At 41.3% G+C, this 25946-nt stretch overlaps 1 protein-coding gene across 4 annotated transcripts in view; it reads right to left on the bottom strand.

Moving 5' to 3' along the window:
- Positions 1-25946, bottom strand: part of LOC148865244 (putative serine/threonine-protein kinase PBL26) — an 82562-nt gene that overhangs the window by 34706 nt on the left and 21910 nt on the right. For 2 of the 4 annotated variants that reach the window (XM_088978444.1, XM_088978448.1), the window contains exon 5: positions 3229-3574. In XM_088978444.1, the coding sequence (XP_088834570.1) occupies positions 3239-3574 (336 nt within the window). In that variant the 3' untranslated portion in view covers positions 3229-3238. Of the gene's footprint in view, positions 1-2927; positions 3575-25946 lie in introns of those variants that run through there. The other 2 variants (XM_088978445.1, XM_088978446.1) reach the window with 1 other exon arrangement.

Genomic DNA, 25946 nt, shown 5'->3' with positions numbered 1-25946 from the left:
TGTATAAGCCTAGTCAGACCACACCTTGTTTATTAAGAGAGTGGATTCTTCCTTAACCTTGCTTGTTGTATATGTGAACGACATTGTAGTAACAGAGAGTGATATTAGTGAGATTGAGTCCCTTAAGCAACTCCTTCATCAAGAGTTTCAAGTAAAAGATCTGGAAGAACTACGATACTTCTTGGGCATTGAGGTAGCTAGGTCCAAGCATGGGATTTTTGTTTCTCAAAAAAAGTACGTTCTTGACCTGCTAGAAGAAACAAAAAAGTCGGGTGTTAAAGCTTGCTAACACACCTATTGAACAGAACTACAAGATCAGTATAGAGGGTGGAGAGCATCTTGAAGATAAAGCTACGTTCCAACAGTTAGTTGGAAAACTTCTCTATCTTTGTTTCACACGACCCAACATCAGTTATGTAATCATTGTAGTTAGTCAGTATATGCTCTCCTAGAACTACTCACCTCCTTGCAGTTCAGAGGAAATTAGCATATTCGAAAGAATGCTCGGCTAAGCATGGACTAATGATTACAACTTTAGGAATTGAAGAAAACAAGAACAAAATAAGCAAGAAGGTTTCTGTAAATGCACCTACTGACAATGGACATTGCAAAAGCATGAACCTAGATGATGAAATTGAAGAAAAATGATGGCTTAAATGCCTAAATGCAAGGACTATGCCTAGAACTTCCAACAAGTGCAAAACAGAATTCTAAAAGGGAAATAAGACAACTAGAAGAAGAGAACAATGCAAAACACTATGAATGGATCTAATGGTAAATGAATTTCCTAAGGCATAAAGAAGATGATAAATTTTATGCAAAAAGGTGCAGGAAAATCTAGAGAAAAAGAGTGATATGAAGACTATCAACAACCTAAGAGAAGGATAGCTATTCTAGATGCAATTCAAAAATCTACAAGATTACTGTAATGCAAACACCTTAAATGCAGATATATGCACGACCTAAATGAGTGGATGACTGTCCAACTAAACTTAACTTTTACCTAATATGAGATGTTATAAAAGCCCTAAATCGTGACATAAATGCTAAAAACAAATGCAAGTGGAAACTATTCAATGCAAATAAGAATTTAGTTTCCAAGAAGATGGAGAAGAAATAAGACAACTAATTACATGAAGCTAGAATCTAACCTAGTTATGATGCACGCAAAACAGAACATATAATGAAAAAAAATGATTCCCTAGGCTAATGGATGACCTAAATTTGATGTGAAATTGATCTAGGAAACTAGGATGAAAATCAAGAAAATAGAAAGGAAAGAAACTAAACACTATGAAGAACAAGAAAAACTAAGAACGCAAACAGTGAAATATGTGAATAGGATAAGAACTTGGCTACTCCCAAGCAATGTGCTAACTACCTACACAACTAATGGTGTCATTCCACCACAAATTAGCTCAAAAGAACATGGGGTTGAAGGCTTACCTGTTAAAGAATGTGGTCAACCCGATACTCAACTTGCAAGAGTTCCTTGGTGTTCTTTCAGCTTCCTAGGATTTGCTAGCAATTCTCTCCTTTAAAGAAGCCTTGCATACAAGTTTGTTATGTTCTCAAGCTTATAGGTCACTCACAATTCCTTAGCCAAATGTCCCCCACTCGTTGGAAGAGGAGGCATTTATAGAAAATGGGCAAAATCTTAGTAGGAGATTAGGATTAATGCATTCAACAATGACCAAACAAAGAAAAAAACGATCAGAGAGCAACCTGCTCTGATAATATGCAAGTTCCAATTGAGAAAGTGAGAAAACGAGAGAAAATCAATGGTGGGGTGTGTTCAGTGAGCCACACACTCAAACAGAAGGAATGCATATTAATGTGTGAATGGACAATTCTGTCCTTACATGAATAAGTAAAATACAACAGTGTACAAGAGTATACAAGAATTATGATACAAAAGAATGATAATACAATGTTATACTATTAACCCCCATCTTCTCTACAACTACTGCTTGTCAATATTAATAAACATGTGATATCCAAACTCATCTTCTGTTCTTTCCAACATCTGAGCAGCCACTTGTCGCTTTATCTCAAAGAACTTAAATGTAAAACATCACTTATGTTCTTCAATTCTTTACTAATTTTTACTTGTGTACCAAGGCATCCCTTCTTCCACCTGTCAAAAGGGAAAAAATAGACAAGAAAAAGGCGAAACAAAGAAAACGAGATGTGGTTTCTATCCTTGGATTTATATGCAACTTGGCCACGAGTGGCTAGGAGTTGGTGGTTCAACTTTTCATCTTATTACTAGCATATTAGAAAATTTTTCAATCTTAACAATTCAAGGCCTGAATCTGCATTCGACGTAATCAAGTTTAATAGTATTAAATTATCAGCCTATTTGAAGGATCTAGAGCAATCATAAATGTTTTACAAACATGTACAAGTAACACATTCTCGTTGGACTTGCCTGATCTATTCCTCAAAAAGCCATCATCCATGCTTATGCTTTTGCATGATGACTGTCATCATACAAGCAACTCCAATACCTGTATTGGATCTAAAATTCTCTGTTTAAAGCTAATATATAGCAAGTACTTGACTGATCTAGCACAAAGGTAGTGAAGTAAGCTATGCTCACCAAATTGCTTAAGTACCTTAAATTGATGTTCACCAAGAATTCTTGGAGTATATATTTTTTATCTTTAAGAGTATTTATCTCCAGATATTCAGTTCTAAGCCATGCCATTATGAGAATAGAATTATAGTTTACTTTATTGGATGTTTGTGAAATCAACTGTTTTTCTTATCTTTATGTAACTGGTTGTCAGTAAGCTTACATATATCAGCAATTTATCATATCATAACGTTTTCATACTCTGTTTAAGTACCAATTTCAGTAACTTTCTGCTAATGCATGTCATTAGATACATCACAACATGTATCTGGGGACCATGGACATTTGGTTAGTATACAAAAAGCAAGCCATTTTGAAATCATTCACTATAAAAGAAGGGTAGACAACAATCCTGCAACTTTAAACAAACAGGAAATAGTCTCAGAAACTAACCTCATTCAAAATCAAGCTTCCCTCATATATAGTGTAATCCTCAGTTAAATGTGATGCCACTGTGGCCATCTTATCATTCTTAATGTGGAACAGATATATAAGATATCCATAGGCCACAAGACTTTTGGCTCAGTAAAAGCTAACTTAGATATACTTGATCACAGAGCAGAGCAGAGAGGTTAGAATGAACAACTTACACCCTAAGATCTATTGTTTTGCCCTTGAACCCCATTCAATGGCTTCTGCTACAGCTCTTTTGCGTGCTTCTGCACTGTCCATATCTAGATCCTTACTTGAATTTTTCTCCTGAGAAGCTAGATGCTGAACAGGAAGGTGTGAAGAAATCTCCTGATCAGGATCCTCTGATAGGCAACTTAGAGCAGAGACAACATCACCAATCGAAGGACGGGCAGTTGCTTCCTCTTGAAGGCACATCGCAGCAACTGCAACCGCTTGATTCAAACCTTTAACAGGGAAGTTCCCTTGAAGAAGTGGATCAGCCAGCTCTGTAGACCTACTTGGGACATTGAGAAAAGGTTGTGCCTGTTTAACAAAACAAGAACGTCCATTTGAACAATCAAGCATGAATAGAGAAACAGCCAAAAGAAAAAAGGAGAGATAAATTCATTAAAAATAACATAGTAATAAACACTCTAAGTTAGGCTTTGTTGGGGTATGGCTTGAAAAGCACACCAAGCAAAAAAGAGAGAAATATAAAGTAACCTTTTTAGAGTGTGGTGATCTTTTTTGGGAAGCAACTCTTTTTGGGTAGTCCTTTTGTCTTTTTCTTTGGTCTCCAATGTGAGTACATGTGTTGGTGTGGTTAGAGCACTTTGTGTGAAAAACAGTGTGAGAGGGAGACGTGTGTGTGAGAGACTTTTGGAGAGACCATTCTTGGGGTTCTCTTTGTGAGAGGTTTTTAGCTCATGGGTTCTCATTTTTTATAACTGTTTCTGGAAACTTTATCAAGGGTTTGCTTAAGGTTAAAAGAGTGTTTCTTTTGCGAAGAAGAAGGTTGTCTTTTAGCTTTCTGGTTTGTATTATTGCTGTAATATTGCTTGGTTTTAGTAGATTGAATTTGTTTCACCTTCGCCCATGGATGTAGACAGTTTGCCAAACCACATAAATCTTGAGTGTTTTTTTTTTTTGATAAATCACAGAAATATTGTGTTCTTGCATTTACTTCTTTATTTTCTATATGTGTGGTGCTATCATTTCTTAGATTTATTCTTGTTGTTGGAATAGAGGTATTTCATATGAAAATAGGGTATTCAGAACTAACATAATAGAGTATTTAACAGCTGTTGGACACTCCATATTATTCCATATCAAAGTACTATGTGGTTGGGATTTCAGTGACATTCAAAGTTTGAAACACGCATTTTTTTAGTAATAAAATATTTTTTATTAAAAAATAAGAAAGATTCAAGCGACCAAAGGTCACTGAAATAAGAAAAGTGAAACCCCCTCCAACCAACCTCCTGAAGCACAAAAGAAAAAATACAACTTGGCCCAAATACATAAAGACCCCCAACAAACCACCAATCTTACCAAACTCAAACTCCAACCAACGCCCAACCAAACTCAAGCAGGCAGTACCAAACATTGTAAAAGAAGCGTCAACCTGATCAAAGAAGAGACTAATTTTTTATAAGTAAAGAGTCATATTCCTTTAATTCAAAGATCGGTTACATGAGAATCCCCTTAGAGAGGCGTGAGGTGCTGCCTCTCCATACAGAAAACACAGAAAACATAAAAACTACATAAAAAAAAAAACATGGCTGTTACAAAAGACACAAATTACAGTTGCGCCCAGAACAATGTTTCCATGTTTGTCCCCTGTTTTGCCAAGACATCAGCAAAAGCATTAGCTGATCTCCCAACCCAATGTACTGTTACAGACATATTCCTTGTCAGCCATTTGAATTTCTTTATCTCATTCTTGTAGTCCCACGTGATATTCTCCGGATTATTTAACCAGTTCACCACTTAGAGTCCCCTTCAACCAGAAGCTGCTCCACACCCATTTCTTTTGCAAGAATTATTCCTTGTATTGCAGCTAACAGCTCTGCCCTAATAGAGTTACCAACACCTAAAGGGCCAGAGTATAGTAAGACAGCCTCTCCAGTCTCATTCCTCAGTACACCTCCCAAACCAGAGGGACCCAGGTTGCCCTGGCTACTTCCATCAAAATTCAGCTTCAAAGGACCATGAGGGGGGAACTCGGCTTGTCATTACACCTTTATCTTCGAGGAGGAACAACTTGCTACTGATAATCAATCCCTCCAACAGTGAATAAAGGAGAAATGATCAAACAAATCCAGAGTCTTTAACCAATGTATTGCCCTATACAAAATGCAGTCCTTCAAGGCATGACTGCTTCTCCCCTTTTTCCTGGAAGATCCTAGCATTCTTCAGTTTACAAACCTTTCGTTGCATCTCCTTCCCATACACCCCTGGAGGTAAAGACATATAGACCTCTTCATGTAGGTCCCCGTTCAAGAAAGCATTCTTTACATCAAATTGATGAAGAGGCCAATCAAAAGCAGTAGCTAAAGAGAGCAAAACTCGAACTGTAAGTCATCTTGGCTACTGGGGCAAAAGTTTCCAGGTAGTCAATACCATACATCTGAATATACCCTTTAGCAACCAAACGGGCCTTATATCACTCAATAGTACCATCAGAATGATACTTAATAGTCAGCACCCACTTATAGCCAACCAGTTCCTTTCCCTCAGGCAAATCCACAATTTCCTAGGTATTGTTCTTATGCAAAGCATCTAGTTCAGTCATCATAGCATCCCTCCATTCTGGTTTGGACAAGGCTTCTAGGACAGATCTGGGAGTCACATGTGTGGAAATAGAGGCAAGGAAGGAATAGTAGGAAGTGGAAAGAAGGTTGTAGGAAAGGTGTTTGAAAATGCAATAAGTTGTACATTTCCGTTTGCCTTTGCGAAGGGCAATAGGGAGATCAAGGTCAGGGAAGGTATTCGAAGTGGTAGAAGAGGGTTGACCTGTTACCTCAGTAGTGATGGGAGGAACAAGAGGCACATCTAAAGGCGTGGAAACAACTTGCATGCCTCTGAGTCTTTGTCTCTAGTACCACCTTTGGATAATAGGATGGGAAGGAAATGTGGGAGGAGGAGCAGGAGGAGGAGGGGGAGCAGGAACATGAGAAGAAGAGTCAATAAAGGACTCGATTGGAGGAGATTCCATAGAAGATTCAATGGAACTTGGAAGAAAACACAGATGGTGACAATGCAAACAACTCCTCTGAATGCTCCCCCTCAGGAGAAGTACCAAAGAAAGGAACAGACTCTGCAAATGTGACATCTTTGGAAACAAAGCGAGTGCCACGAACCGGATCAAAACAACAGTATCCCTTCTGTATGGAGGCATATCCCAAAAAGACACTTGTGAGATTTAGGCTCAAACTTATGTCTTTGATGATTGTGAACATGAACATAGCAAGTGCACCCAAACACTCTGAGAGGAAGAGAGAAGAGATCCTCATTTGGGAAAAGCAAGCTAAAGGGAGTTTTAAACCTCAAAACCCAGGAAGGCATTCAGTTTATCAAGTATGTAGCTGTAAGGACAGCATCCCCCCAAAACTTAACAGGAACTTGGGAAGCAAAAAGGAGGCTCCTTGCAACCTCAACCACATGTTTGTTCTTCCTTTCTGCCACTCCATTTTGTTGAGGAGTGTAGGAACAGGAACTCTGATGAATAACTCCAAAGGTATCAAAGTAGGAGGAAAGACTCTTCTCAAAATATTCCTTTGCATTACCAGATCAGAATATTTGGATCCGAGTGTTATACTGGGTAAGTATAAGTTCATGAAATTTTTGTACAATATTTGGTACTTCATCATGGGATTTCATGAGGTAAATCCAGGTGTAATGGGAGAAATCATCAATGAAAAGAATGAAATATTTGTAACCCCCCATAATAGGTAAATGATATGGCCCCCACACATCAGAATGCACAATATGGAAAGGAGAAACAGATCTTTTATTACTCATTGAAAAAGATTGTCTACAATGTTTTGCAAGTTCACATGACTCATAATGAATACTCGATAGACTCGATAGGGATATTCCCTTAAACATTTCTGAAAACAAATGACTCAAAGCAGAAAAAGACAAATGACCAAATCTAAAATGACATATCATGACTCTATCAACTGACTCTGATAAAACAGACTCCAAAGCTATTGCACTAGGTAATCCAGAACTTTGATCAGAGACATCCAGCAAGTAAATCCCATTCGCCTAATGGCCACTCCCAATCGTTCGCTGAGATTTCAGATCCTGAAAAACACAATAAGTAGGAAAGAAGGTTATGTTGCAGTTCATTGTTTTTGTCAAACTGCTAACAGATAAAAGGTTAGTGCTGAGTTTGGGAACATGAAGGACAGAGGATAATACAAGTGAGTCAGAGGCTCTAACATCCCCCTTACAAGAGATGGAAGCAAGAGACCCATCGGCAAGAGAAATCTTCTCTCTACCCGAGAGGAGCTGGTATGAACAAAAAAGGTTGAGTAAGCTAGTCATATAGTCCGATGCACCAAAATCTATAATCCAAGGAATTATACGATTACATGAGGTTGTAGCATGATTTGCAAAAGCACGAATACCTGAATGGGCAAAGGCATGTAAAGGGGGTGCCTGAGGAGGAAGACTAACCACAGCAAAATCTACCTTCACTGTTGTCAGTTGTTCCACAGCAAATTTTTCTTCACTTTCAGATACTGTAGCAACATTTGCATTCTTGCGCTTTGCAGACTAACCACCCTTCTTAAAATTGTTGTTCCGAAACCTTTCTAGAAGAAGATCTGGATGAAGTTTCCGACAAGAATCCTTTGTATGTTTCGGCTTCTTGCAATATTCACATATCACCTCCTTTTTTTTCAATTACCCCCTTTGGTTTTAATCCAACATGTGCAAAATGCTTTAGCGGAGGTGGGGTCTGTAGTTGTACCTACCTCCTGCTCTCTTCACTACTCACCATAGAGTATGCCTGAGCAAGTGACACTTCATCCTTGGCCAGAATATTTTGCCTTGTAATATCAAATTCAGGATTGAGTCCTGTAAGGAATTCAAACACTATTTCTTTCCACAAATTTTCTGAAAATTTTTGCATTTTTGGTGTTTTCCCATACAAATGCTTCCATAACATCCATCTCCTGCCATAGTGACTTCAACATCGAATAGTAAACAGCCACTCTTCTCCCCTGTTTTAAATTTTTCACATCATTCTTCAGTTTGTAGGCCCTTGCAACATTTAATTTTTTAGAGTATGTTTCTGTAACACTATCCCAAATCTCTTTGGCTTAAGTCATCCACAGATAGTGTTGACTTATGTGGGGCTGCATAAAATTTACCAACCACCCAATAACTATGTAGTATCCTGCATCCATTTCTCATATGTAGGATCAATCTCTTTCGGCATCACCTTACTACCCGTGAGAAACCCTAGTTAAACGCTACTACAAACCTGGATCTTAATGGATTGTGCCTAAGCAAAGTAATTTGTTCCATCAAGTTTAATTGTAGTCACTACTGTCAAAATGGAATCTATGGAACCAACCCCCGACACCAGGATCTACTTCATCTCACTTCCAGATTGCTCCATCGATCAAACGAAATCAAAAAACAATGTTTTTCAACCTTTATAAACCTAACTAAGGTCAGTCAAACACTCAAGAGTCCCAAAACTAGGGTTTCACCGTACCTGGCCTCCAGGGAGAAAGAGATAAGAGGTAGCTGCTCAAACCAAAGCAATCCAAACCACTTCCATTTGCAGCCACCCACTTTTGGAGATAAAAAGGAACCCTCCAAGCCTTGAGTGCTACACCGAAACAACCTCTTCAACCAGTAACTGGAAACTCTCTAGTCGGCTAGGGTTTTGGGAAAATAATCTGCAGTCCCACTTTCTTGGTGTAGAGAACACTAATGTGGGTGTCAGTTTGAGTCAATTTGTTAATTCAGTTGTTATTTATTTCAGCTTTTATTTACTTTATTTATTATGTAAGTAAGGGCAGATGTGTCATTTCCATTATGTACTAAACATAACCTATAAATAATAAGAAAGTGGCGGCAGCAGATCAATAAGAATCTGTCCTTCCTTTCAACCACTTGTGTTCTCCTGTTTCTCTTCTATTCTCTCTCATTCTCTCTTTTTCTTCTGTTTTGTAAACCTAAAACCCATTAGGATTCAAGACTGATTACAGTCTTGATCTTCTACTTGGTATCAAAGCCTATCTAGGGCTTCTCATGTGTGTCTAGTCCAGCCGACCACATGAGGACTAGCTAGGGCTGGAAGCTTTGCAAAAGTATTCGGTGGCTGAATCTTGGAGATTACCAGGAGAGGTTCGCAATAGTAGAAGACTTGCCGCAGCTTGCAAAGAGTTGGTAATCAGGAAGAAGCAACGAAGGTTAGGGTTCAGGTAACCCTAGAAGACAATAAACCGAGGTACATAAGTAAGTTTTTTTTATTGAGTTTCAGAGACTGCAATCAGTCGAGATAGGTTGGACCTATCTAAAAGTAGGGGCCAAACTGTGTTCAAGTCTGTTTCTAGGGTTGACTGTTGGGCTGAACCCCTTCCCTCTTAGAGGTGATTAGTTTTTAGGGTTTCATATTGCCCACGACAAGTCCCACTTGTGCGGACTGCTTGGAAAGTGCAGCTGAGCACTTATTTCAGACCCACAGTTGAAACCCTAATTTTGCTCTCGCAACAATGGGCCCCACAGTAGTGATTTCAAAAAATAGCATCTCAGATTGACAGGTTGCTTGGTACTATGCATGCCGATTGATTTCAGATCAGATTTGAGTTGATTCCTTGCCTATACTGTGATAGGCGATTGATTTCAGATCAGATTTGGGTTGGTTTCAGATCAGATCAGATTTGTGTTGGTTTCGGATCAGTTTTCGGACCTGCTTGTTTGACTCTGTTTTCTGGTATAGTGACTCTAACAGTTTGTAGCCACTGAATCTTGATCAAAGATGGAGTTTAAGGGTCAAGTAGAAAGTAGTTTTGGAAACCACAGTTATGGTAGTGTATCTGGGTTTCAGATTACAACTATGAGATTTGATGGATCAAATTATTTGGAGTGGGCTCAATCAGCCATGATGGCTATTGGAGGAAGGGGAAAACTGGCTTACCTCTTGGGAGATGTGAAAGAACCTTCCAAGGAGGACCCAACATACACCAAGTGGGTTCAAGAGAACTATTTGGTTATTGCGTGGCTGTGTAATTCTATGCAGCCACATATCAGCCACAATTACTTGTGGGCAAAGACAACCAAAGAGATATGGGATGTTGTGAAAGAAACCTATTCCCAACCCCTTAATGTTGCTAGAGCCTATGAACTGAAGTGTGAGGTGAATAGCCTTAAACAAGGAGAGAAGCCAGTTTCTGTCTACTTCATTACCTTGAAATCCTTGTGGCATGAGATTGACCATCTAGAAACCCTTGAGTGGGAGAGTCCCAAAGATGCACAGACTCACAGAAAGCAAGTCAAGACGAATAGGGTATTTGAGTTTCTAGCTAGTTTGAATTTAGAATATGGCATTGTGCGACAACAGATATTGACAAGAGATAGTGTGACCCTTTCTCAAGCATAGTCCCTGGTGCATAGTGAAGAGACCAGGAGGAAAGTCATGATGCGGCCTCAGCACTCTTTCCCAGCCTTGACAGCTATTAAACCTAAGCCAGGGGGTGACTCAGAAAGGGACCGGAGGAAGGAAGATAAACGGGATCTGGCATGTGAACATTACAAGAAACCCAAGCACACAAAAGATACTTGTTGGAAGTTACATCCTCACTTGGTCCCAGCAAAACTAAGAATGATTCAGCATCCTCATCAGGCACATCCCTAGAGACTTTAGTTGCTGTTCAGACTGCCCTCATACAGTTGGAAAAGGAAGTTGGGAGTTCAATTCAGCCATCTCAGTCACCATCAGCTCCTGCCACATCTGCATTTGCACATTCAGGTACTCAAGCCTCAACTTACCATGCTTCAACTCCAGGTAATACTGACCACTGCTGGGTAATAGATTCAGGTGCATCTGACTACATGACTAGCTTGCCATCTTTGTTCACTTCTTATCACTTGTCCTCTGGCCAAGATAGAGTATCCATTGCTGATGGCTCCCTTGTTCCCATTTCGGGCAAGGGGACATCAAACTATCGGATACTATCTCTTTATCTTCTGTCTTGCATGTTCCTAAGCTTGATACTAACCTGCTTTCAGTTAGTATTACCAAACACATGAACTGTTCAGTAACCTTTTTCCCTGACCGATGTGTTTTTCAGGATTTGGAGACGAGGAAGGTGATTGGGATTGGTCGTGAGACGAACGAGATCTATCTGCTTGGAGAGAGTTCTCGTCGGGAGGAGTTAGTGGATAAGAAGTCTTTTGTTTCCCAGTCTGTGAGTTCGGTTATGCTTTGGCATAACCGATTAGGTCATTTGTCTTTTAAGTCTTTGAAGAGACAGTTTCCCGCTTTATTTGAGTTTGTTGAGTTATCAAAGTTGAGGTGTGAGAGTTGTGAGTTTGCCAAACATTGTAGAACCTCTTATTCTTTAAGTAATAAAATGAGTAATTCCTCTTTTGATATTGTGCATACTGATGTTTGGGGGGCATATCATATCTCTCTTCTATGGGTGGGTACAGATATTTTCTATTGTTTGTTGATGACCATACCCGTTTTTCTTGGGTCTATCTTATACGCTCTCGGGATGAGGTTCCTGCTCTGACCCAAAACTTCCATCAGATGGTTCTCACTCAGTTTGGGACCAAAATCAAAGTCCTTAGATCTGATAATGCAAAGGAATACTTTGCTCAGCCATTGACCTCCTACCTTCTTAGCCATGGAGTTATTCACCAGAGCACTTGCCCTTATACACCACAACAGAACGGTGTTGCCGAAAGGAAGAATGGGCATATTTTGGAGGTGGCTAGAAGCATTATGTTTACCTCCAATGTACCTATTCGCTTCTGGGGTTCTTGATATGAGAACCCCCTTTTCCCTTCTATATCCAGATGAGGAGTTGTTCATTGTTCCCCTTAAAACCTTTGGTTGTACCTGTTTCGTTCAGCTTCTCGGGCCTCATCATTCCAAGTTTGAACCTAAGGCCTCCAAATGCATTTTCCTTGGTTATGCACAAAATCAGAAGGGTTATTGCTGCTATGATCCGGTTTTAGGGAAACATTGTCTCCATGGATGTCACCTTCTTTGAGGAGACACCCTATTATCCTAGGGTTTCTCCTCAGGGGGAGAGTAGTGAGAGTGGGGCTGTTTTGAGTTTCTTTCCTCAAGGGGAGAGCAGTGAGAATGGGGTTGTTTTGAGTTTCTTTCCTCGGGGGGAGAGCAGTGAGAGTGGAAGTGGGGCTGGTAAAAGTGGGGCTGTTTTGAGTGGGGCTGTTCCTTTACCTATTCCACTGGATAATGAAGGTTGTAGTGGTGAGGGTGGTCAGAGGGAGCCGGAGTTGAGAGTTTATCACAGGCGATGCAAACAGGTTGATCCTAGTCATCGGCAATCCCGGCCAGCTCCAGTTCCTTTCGCGGCTCCAGATCCAGAGCCTACGCGATGCAGGCAAGTTGATCCTAGTCATCGGCAGTCCCGGCCAGCTCCAGTTCCTTCCGCGGCTCCAGATCCAGAGCCTACTGAGATACCTCTCACTGTTGCCACCTCCCCTCTTGTGGATGACCTTGATCTCCCTATTGCCATTCGCAAAGGGAAACGACATTGCACCACCTCTACAGCTCACAGCATCTCACAGTTCTTATCCTATGATCGTTTGTCTCCATCTTACCGATCCTATCTCACTTCCATTGCCGATGTCCCTATTCCAAGAACAGTGCAAGAAGTCTTATCAGTTCCAGAATGGAAAGATGCAATGCAAGTCGAAATGGATGCCCTGTTGAAGAATAATACTTGGGCACTGGTTGACCCACCAAAAGGAAAGAAACCGATGGGATGCAGATGGGTGTTTCACTGTGAAGCATAATGTTGATGGCTCTATTGAAAGGTACAAAGCCCGGCTGGTTGCAAAGGGGTTCACTCAGACTTATGGTATAGACTACTTGGAGACCTTTGCCCTAGTAGCCAAGATGACCACCATTCGAGTTCTGTTATCCCTTGCAGCAAATCATTCTTGGCCCCTGTTTCAGATGGATGTTAAAAATGCCTTTCTGAATGGAGACTTACAGGAAGAGGTTTACATGCAGTTGCCTCCTGGATTCTATGATACAAAGACAGGTAAGAAGGTTTGCTGACTGAACAAGGCATTGTATGGTTTGAAGCATTCACCTAGAGTCTGGTTTGATAGGTTCAGATTAGCCCTTAGAAAGTTTGGTTATGTACAGGCCCAGTCAGATCATACACTATTCATCAAAAGGGTGGAGTCCTCTCTGACACTACTTGCAGTATATGTTGATGATATTGTGGTGACAGGAAATGACAGTCATGAGATTGAGTCCCTCAAACAGTTCCTTCATCAAGAGTTTGAGGTGAAAGATCTTGGTGCACTATAGTACTTTTTGGGTATTGAGGTTGCTAGATCCAAGCAGGGGATTTTTATCTCTCAGAGAAAATATGTTCTAGATCTGTTGGCAGAAACTGGAAAGTTGGGTGTTAAGCCGGCCGATACACCCATCGAACAAAATCACAAGATTAGTGCAGAGGGTGGGGAGCCTCTTGAAGACAAAGTTATGTTCCAACGGTTGGTTGGAAAGCTCCTATATCTCTACCTCACTCGGCTAGATATCAGCTATGCAGTTAGTGTTGTTAGCCAGTACATGCACTCCCCTAGAACTTCTCATCTTCTTGCGGCAGAGAGAATATTAGCATACTTGAAGGAGATGTCTGGGTAGAGGTATACTGCTCAAGAACAATAATCACATGAGGGTGGAAGTCTATACAAATGTCGATTGGGCTGGGAGTGTTGATGACAGAAGTTCTACCTCTGGATATTGTGCCCTTGTGGGAGGTAACCTAGTCTCTTGGAGGAGTAAGAAGCAGAGTGTTGTTTCTCGCTCCAGTGCTGAAGAGGAATACAGGTCAATGGCTAATGGAGTGGCTGAAATCTTGTGGCTGAGGTCACTACTTGAAGAGTTGGGTATTGACTATGAAAAGCCCTTAATGTTGTATTGTGATAATCAGGCAGCTATTAATATAGCCCACAACCTAGTGCAACATGACAGAACTAAACATATCGAAGTTGATCGACATTTTGTGCGAGAAAGGGTCACATCACAAGAAGTGTGTCTTCCGTACATCACAACTAATATGCAGCTCGCAGATATCCTCACCAAGGTTGTACCAAGGAAGAAGTTAGAGACAGACCTATCCAAGTTGGGAACGATAGATATCTACTCCCAACTTGAGGGGGAGTGTAGAGAACACTGATGTGGGCCCCACTATAGTGGTCCCCACTGTGTTCATAGGACAGCATGTGTAGTTATTTGTTCCAGTTATAGTAGTGTCAGTTTGAGTTAGTTTGTTAATTCAGTTGTTATTTATTTCAGCTTTTTTTTACTTTATTTATTATGTAAGTACTAAGGGCAGATGTGTCATTTCCATTATGTACTAAACATAACCTATAAATAATAAGAAAGTGGCGGCAGCAGACCAGTAAGAATCTGTCCTTCCTTTCAACCACTTGTGTTCTCATGTTTCTCTTCTATTCTCTCTCCTTTTCTCTCTTTTTCTTCTGTTTTGTAAACCTAAAACCTATTAGGATTCAAGACTGATTACAGTCTTGATCTTCTACTCTTGGCAATCTTCGGTCAGGTTCTGACTCTCCAAACCCTCTACCAACTAGGCAAACAAGATCTCTGATTGATCATCAATTTATCTCTCCATACACCTTTCAATTAGAATAAAGTGTATGGGAAAAAAGGAAAAAAAAAAGGAAAAAGCGAAGGAGGACCTGCTTTGATACCAAGATGTGATTCAGACCAATAAAATTAGCAGAAATATTTAGATTAGAGCAGAAAGAAGGAAGGAAGAAGAGGAAGACAGCAAGAAGAAGAAGGAAAAATAGAGGAGAAAGAAAGGAGGAGTTCGATAATCTCCTCTTTCCCCTACTCTAATCTTTTTATTAAACTTACTTAAGTTACATAATTTACAAGGAGGCCCTTAAGTAGGCGTCCACATCAGCAATACACCTAAAAAACAAAACAGAAGCTAAAGGCCCATAAAGAAAGAAGGCCCAATAGGAAAACATAACAAGAAGGATCTAATAAAAATGACACTAAAGGACTAGGGCCTATTCGGCCCAGTCTCTCTACACATTAATTCTTTGATTCTCTCAAGCTTCAACACTACATTCTTCTTGAAAAACTAATCTCAAGCTAGAGCTCAAAGAGAGGTAATTGGTAAGTTTGACTTCACCTGAACATCCAAAAATTGATTATTGAAGTCCCCTTCTATTATCAACTGTTCCACACCTATTTGCACTGCTACTGTACTCCCTGGATAGCGGCAGCAAGTTCCGCACTAGTAGAGTTTCCAACTCCTATGGGTCCTGAGAAAATAAGAACCACGTTCCCACTCTCATTCCTCAGTACCCATCCCACCCCTAATGGACCTGGATTACCAAGACTACTTCCGTCGAAATTCAGCTTCAAGTCAGGAGGGGTTCCCAAGCCATACTTTAGTCCTTATGGATGAACAATTAGCCACAAGATCACCCTATTTAGAATGCAATCCTTCATCTCTTCTGGGCTTCTCTCCTTCTCTTGGAAAATTCTGGTCCTTTCTTCCCACACAGACCAGATCAGCGCTGCTCTTGCACACCTCCACATAATTCTTCCTCTTCTATGATGCCAAGGGAAGAAAGCAGGATCAAAAATCAAACTTGCATCTGCTGGCCTAACCAACCTACACCCAAACAATGAGAAGAGCCACTCCCATAACTCTGCAGTAAATGAACTGTTAGCATAGAGGTATTTCTGTCTTTATACATATATTAAGGTTGCTGATCTGTAATATTATGTTAGAACCAGTGCTCCTTACTTAAATAAGGGCATATATGTCTTTTCCATTATTTTAATAATAAAAGCACGTCTGGCCGAATGGGAGTTAGGTTTTTTGACTTCCAGTTAGAACCAGACTTTCTCCTTTTCTCTCTCTCTCTTTCTTCCACCTTTCTACATGACTGATCTCAGACAAATAGAGGGCTGAAATCTAGGGTATCAAAGCAGGTTGAATCTGCCTAGATTTCTATTCTCTGTGCACCCAATCTAGGGTTTCTCTTGTTTTTCCTGCATTCAACTAGAGATAAGGAAAAGGGCTGAAAATGAGTGATCGCCCTCTCCCCTTGGAGGTTTCTATGCCTCCAGTCGTGTTCTGTGTGGTCGGTTGTTGTGGTTTCTAAGCCCTCCCCTAATCAATGTAGGGCTGATTCGTGTGGTGCAGTGGGTGTCTTGTGTGGACTGATTTTCTTCTCGTGTGGTTGTTCCTTCAGTGATAAGGTAAGAGATTTCTATGCATGATTTCTGTTGTGGATCAACTAGGAAGCATGTTTCAGATCATATGTTGAGGTTTCAGCCAGTAGCATGCTAGGGTTTATGCTGTTTTTTGTGTATTTCGAAGGAAGAGTTGTGATCATATAGTGGTGAGATTTCAAGTAGCTGTAGGAGTAGGGTTTGTGGTTTAAAGAGTACAATTTTCAGCAACAACAAGTGCTGAAATCAGTGTGATGAGTGTGATCTAGTCGTGTACAGTGTGCAGAATTCAGTGATAATAGAATTCAGCAAGTGTGCAGAATTGGTGATAATAGAATGGGAGATAACAGTGATTGTAAACCTAATATAATGGTGCCTACAAACTACCTGAATGTTCAAATGACCTCCATTAAACTAAATGGAGAGAATTATGTGGCTTGGGCTAAATCCGTCAAAGTCTTTCTGAAGGCAAAGAAGAAGGTAAAACACATAAGAGAGGAGAAACCCTCCACTGAATCTCACGAGTATGAAGACTAGGAGCAAGAGGATGCTCAGATCATCACATGGTTATGGAGTAGTATGGAACCCAGGATTAGTGTAAATTTCATGTTTCTTGACACTGCCAAAGATGTGTGGGACCATGCGAAGAAATTGTATTCGGGCCAAAACAATACAACCAGAGTGTATCAGTTGTATCAGGAGTACTTTAATCTGCAACAGGGCAATCAGAGTCTTGAGGAGTACTATGCCAATATGAGAAACATACGTAATGAGTTGAGCGTCTATCACCCTCTCACTTCTGATGTCAAAATTCAGCAACAATAGAGAGAACAGCTTGATGTGACTCGATTTTTGGTGGGACTGAAATCTGAATATGAACCAGTACGGGTTTAGATACTAGGTGGATCAACTCTCCCTTCTTTAGAAGAGGTATTTGCTCAACTCCGAAGGACTTCTACCGGATCTACTGAGAACTCTAATATCTCAGATAGATTTGCCTTTGCAGTGTTCAGAGGCCGTGGTGCTAGAGGTGGAGCTCGGGGAGCTCAGTCTGGCCGTGGTGGTAGTAGTGGTCCGGTGTATGGCCGAATTGGCAGTGGTGGGCCTACTTATAATCATGGTGGTGGTCGTACTGGGGGAAAAGATTCAGGGGGAGCCCGTGGTAGAGGACGTGGCTCAGGCCCGAGGAGGTGCACTCATTGTGGTATGGATGGACATACCATTAACTATTGTTATGATCTACATGGTGACAGATTGTGGTGTTGGTAATGTTGACCTAGACCCTGTATCCCTCTCATCAGTTTTGTATGTTCCTAAATTGCCTTTTAATCTTATGTTTGTTAGTAAGCTGACCAAATCACTTAACTGCTCCATTACTTTTTATCCTTCTATGTGTGTTTATCAGGATCTCAAGACGGAGATGAAGATTGCATGAAGTCGGTGGACTGTATTACCTTGACGGTGGTGGAAGAACTTCAACAGCTCTCTAGTCATCCCTTTCTCCTCTCCAATGGCACTACCGATTTGGTCATCCATCGCTAAAAGTTTTGAAGTCTTTAGTTCCGTCTTTGAGTCAACTTTCTGTTTTGGATTGTGAGTCGTGTCAGTTTTGGAAACACCATCGTGTTCCCTTTAGTTCTAGGGTTGATAATCGTGTGTCAAGTCCTTTTTCTTTGATTCACTCCGATGTTTGGGGTCCTTATAAAATGATGTCATATAATGGATATAGATATTTTGTCATTTTTGTAGATGACTTTTCAAGGATGACGTGGCTCTATCTAATGAAAGAAAGAAGTGAACTGTTTACCATTTTTCAGAAATTTTATGCTGAGATTCGTAATCAATTTGGTATTCACATTAAAGTTTTCCGTTCTGATAATGGTCGTGAATATTTATCCTCATCATTTCAAGAATACCTGGACCAACACGGCATTATACATCAGATCTCATGTACCTACACCCCACAACAAAATGGGGTGGCTGAGAGAAAGAACCGCCATCTCTTGGAAACAGCACGATCCCTCATGCATCACATGAATGTTCCCAAACCCTTTTGGAGTGATGCGGTGCTTACTTCTTGCTTTCTGATTAATCGGATGCCCATGTCCATCCTTGATGGTCATTCTCCGTTTACAATCTTGTTTCCCACCTTGTCTCCGTTTCCTCTTACGCTTAGGGTATTTGGGTGTGTCTGCTTCGTCCATAATCTGGGTCCCGGGAATGATAAGTTCGATGCCCGTTCTCTCAAGTGCATCTTTCTTGGCTATTCTCGGACCTAGAAAGGGTATAAGTGTTACCATCCCAGTTCTCGAAGTCCTTTGTGTGTGCTGATGTCACCTTCTTTGAGTCTACTCCGTTCTTTTTGGGGTCCGGTAATGCTTCTTCTTCCTCGTCACCTCCTCCTCTTCCACTTCCCGTTGCCGACCCTCTTCCCCTTGTTCCAGCCGTGACCAAATCCTTGACTCCAGTTCCACCACCTGTTGACCGCCCACCTATCTGTCAAGTGTATACACATCGCCCACGCATACCAGCTACTACTCCTCCGGCTACATCACTGTCGACAAATCCGGCTCCAAACCCGAACCCTGCATCTGAGCTTGATCTCCCCATTGCCTTGCGGAAAGGTAAACGTACTTGCACCCTTCATCCTATTTCTAATTATGTTTCACTTACTCACCTTTCCGCCTCCCATCGCCAGTTTGTCACCTTGTTATATCAGTTGTTGTCCCTAAAGATGTCCAGGAAGCCCTTGCCTCTCCATGGTGGTGTCGTGCGATGGAAGAACTTTCAGCCCTTCATCATAATCATACTTGGGACCTCACCGTTCTTCCTCCTGGGAAGCAAGCTATTGGTTGTAAATGGGTTTATACAGTTAAGTATCTGCCTGATGGTAGTGTTGAACGCCTGAAAGCGCGATTGGTTGCAAAAAGGTACTCCCAAACCTATGTATAGTATTGACTACATAGAGACCTTCTCACCAGTTGCTAAGATAGGGTCAGTTCGTGTTGTGATTTCTTTTGCAGCTATGTATGATTGGCCGCTATATCAGCTTGATATCAAGAATGCCTTTTTGCATGGTGACTTACTCGAGGAGGTCTACATGGAGCTCAGAGGGAGGATGGTAAGGTGTGCAGACTAAGGAAGCCTATATATGGGCTTAAACAATCTCCTCGAGCATGGTTTGGTAGGTTCAGTGTGGTGGTAAAGAAGTTTGGTATGAAGCAGTGCCAAGTTGATCATTCTGTATTCAGTCATGACTCTCCGAGAGGAAAAATACTGTTGGTGGTGTATGTAGATGATATTGTTATTACCGAGAATGATAACATGGGTATTGACAGGCTGAAAACTTATCTACAGGATCATTTTCAGACAAAGGATCTTGGTAAACTGAAATATTTATTGGGGATAGAGGTAGCAAGATCCAAGTATGGTATTAATCTGTGACAGATGAAATATGTGCTTGATTTGCTAGAAGAAACAGGCTTGTTGGGTGCTAAACCAATTGAAACACCTATGGACACAAATACTAGGCTAAGCAGTGATATGGGTGAAGTGTTTGAAGACCCCGGCAGATACCGATGACTTGTAGGTAAACTGAACTACCTAACCATTACTAGGCCAGACATCTCATTTGCGGTTAGTGTAGTAAGTCAATTCATGCAGAAACCTATGATTCCTCATTGGAATGCAGTTCTGAGAATTGTGAGGTATTTAAAAGGGGCTCTGGGTCGCGGTTTGATATACAAAAGTGGCGGAAACCTTGAACTAGAAGGGTATTCTAATGTTGATTGGGTCGGTTCTATGTTTGATAGGCGGTCTACCACAGGCTATTGCACTTTCTTGGGGAGTAACCTGGTGACATGGAAAAGTAAGAAGCAGACAGTCGTGGCAAGAAGTAGTGCAGAAGCAGAATATAGGGCTATGGCGCATACTGCTTGTGAATTAGTGTGGCTAAGGAACCTTCTACAGGAAGTAGGGTACAACATCAATACTCCAATGAAGCTCTATTGTGACAATCAGGCTGCAGTTCATATGTCTTCTAATCCGGTGTTTCATGAAAGAACCAAGCACATTGAGGTTGACCATCACTTTGTGAGGGAGAAGGTGTTGAATGGAGAGCTAGACACTGCATACGTTAATACAGGAAACCAATGGGCAGACTTATTTACAAAAGGCTTGAGTCGGGGAAGAGTGGACTACATATGTAACAAGCTGGGATTATATGATATATACTCACCAGCTTGAGGGGGAGTGTTAGCGTAGGAGTATTTCTGTCTTTATACTTATTTTAAGGTTGCTGATCTGTAATATTATGTTAGAACCAGTGCTCCTTATTTAAATAAGGGCACATATGTCTTTTCCATTATTTTAATAATAAAAGCACATGTCTGGCCGAATGGGAGTTAGGTTTTTTGACTTCCAGTTCGAACCATACTTTCTCCTTTTCTCTCTCTCTCTCTCTTTCTTCCACCTTTCTACATGACTGATCTCAAACAAATAGAACTCCAAGGCAGGCCGAATCATAACATGAACAAGATATTAGTATATGGCTACAGTCCTCACCATGTGACCTGCAAAAAATACACCAAGAAAGTGAGAGATAGAGAAAAGGTTTTCTCTTTTGTAGAATGTCTAAGGTGTTTATTTTCCCATAATACACTTCGCAGGAAAAAGCCATAACCTTAGGGGGGGACAGGCCTACACCAAATTTCCTTAAAAGGGCAAGGCTGGTTGGGGGTAGACTGAGTAATGGATTTAAAGAAAGAAGCGCATGAAAAGGATCCATTCCGCTGGGGTGTCCAAATCCGATTATCAGGTTCAGAAGGGTCCAAACATACTGTATCAAGTAAACTTAGCAAATTTGTGAGAGACACAATTTCCTCTTCCCTTAAACCTCTACGAAACCCAAAATCCCAATTTGGTGTTAATGGATTATTCATAACGGAAAAAAACTTTGACACAACATACTTTTTATACCTTGAAACAGAGAACAAAGAAGAGAAGGCCCTTCAATGGATCCTCTCCAACCCAAGTATCCTCCCAAATTAGGACTGAGTTACCATTGCAAACATCATACCTGACAAAACTGAGAAACTAAGGAAGAATGCCATGAATAGCTTTCCAAGGTGTTGCCAAGGTTGTCGGCCGTGATACTCTAGCATCCCATCCATTTACCAAGCAACCGTGAATACTACCCACCACCTCATGCCAAAGTCTCTCTCTCTCCACTGGTCACCTCCACAGCCACTTCCCTAGTAGTGCTTTATTTTTTTAATTAAATTCCCTAACCCCAACCCCCCTTCCTCTTTATTTTGGCATACCACCTCCTATTTTATCAAGTGATCCTTCTTACTTTCCCCCGACTCCCAAGGAAAATCTCTCATCAACTTCTCTAGTTTCTTAGCTTCCCTAGGTGGTATCCTAAACACAGACAAGAAATAGGTTGGTAAGTTAGCAAGTGTGGCTCTTATCAACGTGACTCTACCCCCCGAGGATATATAGTTTTTCCTCCACGATGTTAACTTCTTTTGGAACCTCTACCACTGAACACCAAAAGCTACTCTCCCTAGGGTTTGCCCCTAGAGGAAGCCCCAAGTAGGTCATAGGCCAGGGAGAGAGAGAACATCCTAAGTTTCTTGCTATAACCTCCATGTCCCTATCCTCCAAGTTAACACCAGCTACACAACTCTTTTCAAAGTTGACACTCAAATTTGACAATCTCTCAAAACTTCTAACCAGATCCTTGAGATTTCCCACTTTCTCAATATCACCCCCGTCACAGAAAATCATAATATCATCTGCAAATTGAAGATGGGTGACCGGAATACCATCTCTACCTATTCTCCACCCTTTAATCACATCTTCTCTATCAGTCTTTGAGATCATTCTACTAAGCACCTCTGCTATTAGAGTGAAGAGGAAAGGTGATAGAGGGTCCCCTTGCCTGATACCTCTACAGGTTGGGAAGAAGACCTTCACCACTCCATTAACTAGGACAGAGTAATGGCAGGAACTAATACATCCAAAAATCCAACTACACCACTTATTCCCAAATCCACAATTTCTCAATACTTGTACCAAAAAATGGCAGTCCACCAAATCATAGGCCTTTTCTAGATCCAACTTACGAACAAAGCCTTTTCTTTTAGATCTTCTCATATCCTCCACGCACTCATTAGCAATTAGGATCTGATCTGCTATTTGTCTCCCTTGTACAAAGGTTCCTTGGGCTTGGCTTATTAGGGATGGGAGAACTACTTTAAGCCTCAAAGACAACACCTTAGCTGTTACAGGCCCGCAAATAGGATCTCGTTACAGGTCGGTCCACGGGGAAAACCTCCTGTTTTCCCTTGTTCCTCACTTTTCTTGAGGAACCTATCTTGGCGCCTTAATGGTGATTTGTTCAAGAGATCACCAACTCTCCTCTACTCTGTCTTGACTGAGAATTTCGATGCCTCTATTGAATATCATTAGCTCCTTTAAATAGGAGATAACAAGAAGATAAGAATCCCACTTTTAGGAGGTCTCCCTACTGATCTATACTACTGAATTTAGATAAGATAAGACTCCCTACTAGATAAGATAAGACTCCCTACTAGATAAGATAGAACTGTATCTAGCTAGATGAGATGAGTACACTGAATTAGATAAGATGAGAACACTGAGTTAATCGCCCATTACTGTTGTTGTCCATTAAACTCTGAATTAATCACCCATTACTGTTGTTGTCCATCACTGCTGTTGTCCATCACTGCTGTTGTTAACGGCTGTAAAAGCAACCACAACATTACTCCCCTCCTGGACTAAGAGCTTGTCCTCAAGCTCGAATTCAGGATGGGTGTCTTGAAACACAATCAAAGGAATCCAGGATAGGTGGAATGATTTTGCCCTCCTGGATCGGGTTCCAATGAAGAGGGTTCATCCTCATCTTCCTCTTGTTCCACCAGGAGGCAGAAAAGTCTCTTGCACTTCTGCCCTGTTGAGTAAAGCTCATCACAATTAAAGCACTGTCTCCTCGCCCTACGTTCTGCCATCTCAGCCCTGGACAAGTGCTTAATAGGGGATGCCACCACGCTGCTTCCCAAACTGGATGCCGATCTGGAATCGTGGCTCGGCTGTGGTTCTGTTCCCGGCTAGCTGCAGAAGATGGGGCCATGCCGAGTGGTTTCGGGGGTGCCCATGTTGTTTGAGGCCTCCCCATACTGATACTTTCGCAGTTGAGTTGCAGCTTGCATTCAAAAGTGCAAGTCAAATTCATAGCAGTAACTAGATTGGGGGGATTTTGCATCTCCACATCCACCCTCAAAGTTTCTACTAACCCCGCGGTGAACATGTCGACCTGCTGGTCTAGTCGTACCGATGATGCTCTTGCAAGGAGGGTCTAAAACTGACGCTGATATTCAGCCACCGTTCCCGTCTGTTTGAGGTTGATTAGTTCGCCTAATGGGTTGCTTGTTAATGGGGGCCCAAATCTGAGAAGGCAGTAGGATTTGAATTGGGTCCAACTGAGCCCGGGTTCCTCCTACTCTAATCTATAAAACCAGAGTTGCTCCTCCTCCGTCATGTGGAATGCGGCTAAGCTTACCTTGTCTCTGTCCTTTGCCCGTTGGTTGCGGAAGAACTACTCACATCTGTACAGCCATCCCAACGGATCTCCTGCACCATTATAGGAAGGGAACTCCATCCTGCTGTATTTGGGAACGATCGCGGCTCCCTGGGCGACGACCTGCCGCTCGCCAGATGATTCTGTCGTGTCTGGACGGTGGCCGTTTGTGGTTGCAGCCCCTTCTGGATTCCTCTCCTTGCTAGAAAAATAGAGCTCCATCATGCGCCTTAATTCTCGGACGTCTTCCTTGATCTTGCGCACCTCCGTGCTGTTTTCCACGAGCTTGTGCTCCAGTTCATGAACCCTAGTCGTCAACTGCTCAAGGTCACCCATGACGCCTTGCTCTGATACCAAATTGTTATAGACCCGCGAATAGGATCTCGTCACGGATCGGTCCACAGGGAAAACAGGTTTTCCCTTGTTCCTCCCTTTTCTTGAGGAACCTATCTTGGCGCCTTAATGGTGATTTGTTCAAGAGATCACCAACTATCCTCTACTCTGTCTTGACTGAGAATTTCGATGCCTCTATTGAATATCATTAGCTCTTTTAAATAGGAGATTACAAGAAGATAAGAATCCCACTTTTAGGAGGACTCCCTACTGATCTATACTACTGAATTTAGATAAGAACATTGAACAGATAAGACTCTCTACTAGATAAGACTCCCTACTAGATAAGATAGAACTGTATCTAGCTAGATAAGATGAGTACACTGAATTAGATAAGATGAGAACACTGAGTTAATCACCCATTACTGCTGTTGTCCATTAAACTCTGAATTAATCGCCCATTACTGCTGCTGTCCATCACTGCTGTTGTTAGCGGCTGTAAAAGCATCCACAACATTAGCCAGGATTTTATAAATGCTAGTTACCAAACTAACTGGCCTGAAATCCTTAGGTTGGATAGCATCTGATTTCTTAGGGACTAAGGCCAAAAAGGTGGCATTGACTCCCGGACTTATTATATGATTCTCAATAAATTCCTCAACAGCATCACATAAATCCTCTTTTAAAAATGACCCAAAAATCTTGGCAGAAATCCATAGTAAATCCATCCGGACCTGGCGCCTTAGATCTATCCATCATAAACACTGCCCTTCTGATCTCCTCTTATTCAATTTTCCTTTCTAACCACCTTGCTTTTTCTCCATCTAATCTCAGCCATTCCAATCCTTCCAAAGGCATCCCCTCATTCAAAGTCCTACTAAAGATGGCTTTAAAATGATCTACAAAGGTCCTAGCTATATCCTCTTGATTGGTAATTACCTGGCCTTCTAGCTCTAGTCTAGTCACTAAGTTCTTCCTCCTACCATTTTCCAACTCATGAAAGAACCTAGTATTCCCATCCCTCTCCTTAATCCACTTGTGCCTTAACTTCTGCCTCCAGCAAATCTCTTCTCTGAGTCAAACCGCAAATGCCTTTGCTGATAACTTGGAAAAACAGGGGGTGGGTAGGGGTCAATTGTTTTGGGCAATTCTGTAATCTTCTTGTTGTTTTGGGGGAGAGTTAAGTAATTTTTCTCTCCCTGAAATCTTGTACATATTCTTGATTTCTTTTAATAAAATTGAATTCTGTTATTGATCAAAAAACAACTTTAATTTTACATTTCCCTAAGAACAACTTATAGGAAGTGAAGTAGGAAGAAGGCATACCACTCATGTGGTCATTAGCTACAAAATCAACAATCTAGGAGCTAGGAGAAGAGGCATGGCAAGCAAACATGGTACCTAATTTTGCAGAAGCACTAGAACGAGTGCTTGAACTAGCAAATGTAGTCTAAGGCTATGTTTGGTTTGAAGGAAATGGTAGGGAAAGGAAGGGAAAAGGTAGGGAAATCCATACAAGG

The sequence above is a fragment of the Nelumbo lutea genome, chromosome 3 (genome assembly GCF_056320005.1).
Source record: "Nelumbo lutea isolate HS-2025 chromosome 3, American lotus-T2T, whole genome shotgun sequence".
Classification (NCBI taxonomy): Eukaryota; Viridiplantae; Streptophyta; class Magnoliopsida; order Proteales; family Nelumbonaceae; genus Nelumbo; species Nelumbo lutea.
This window is presented reverse-complemented; position numbering and strand designations above follow the sequence as displayed.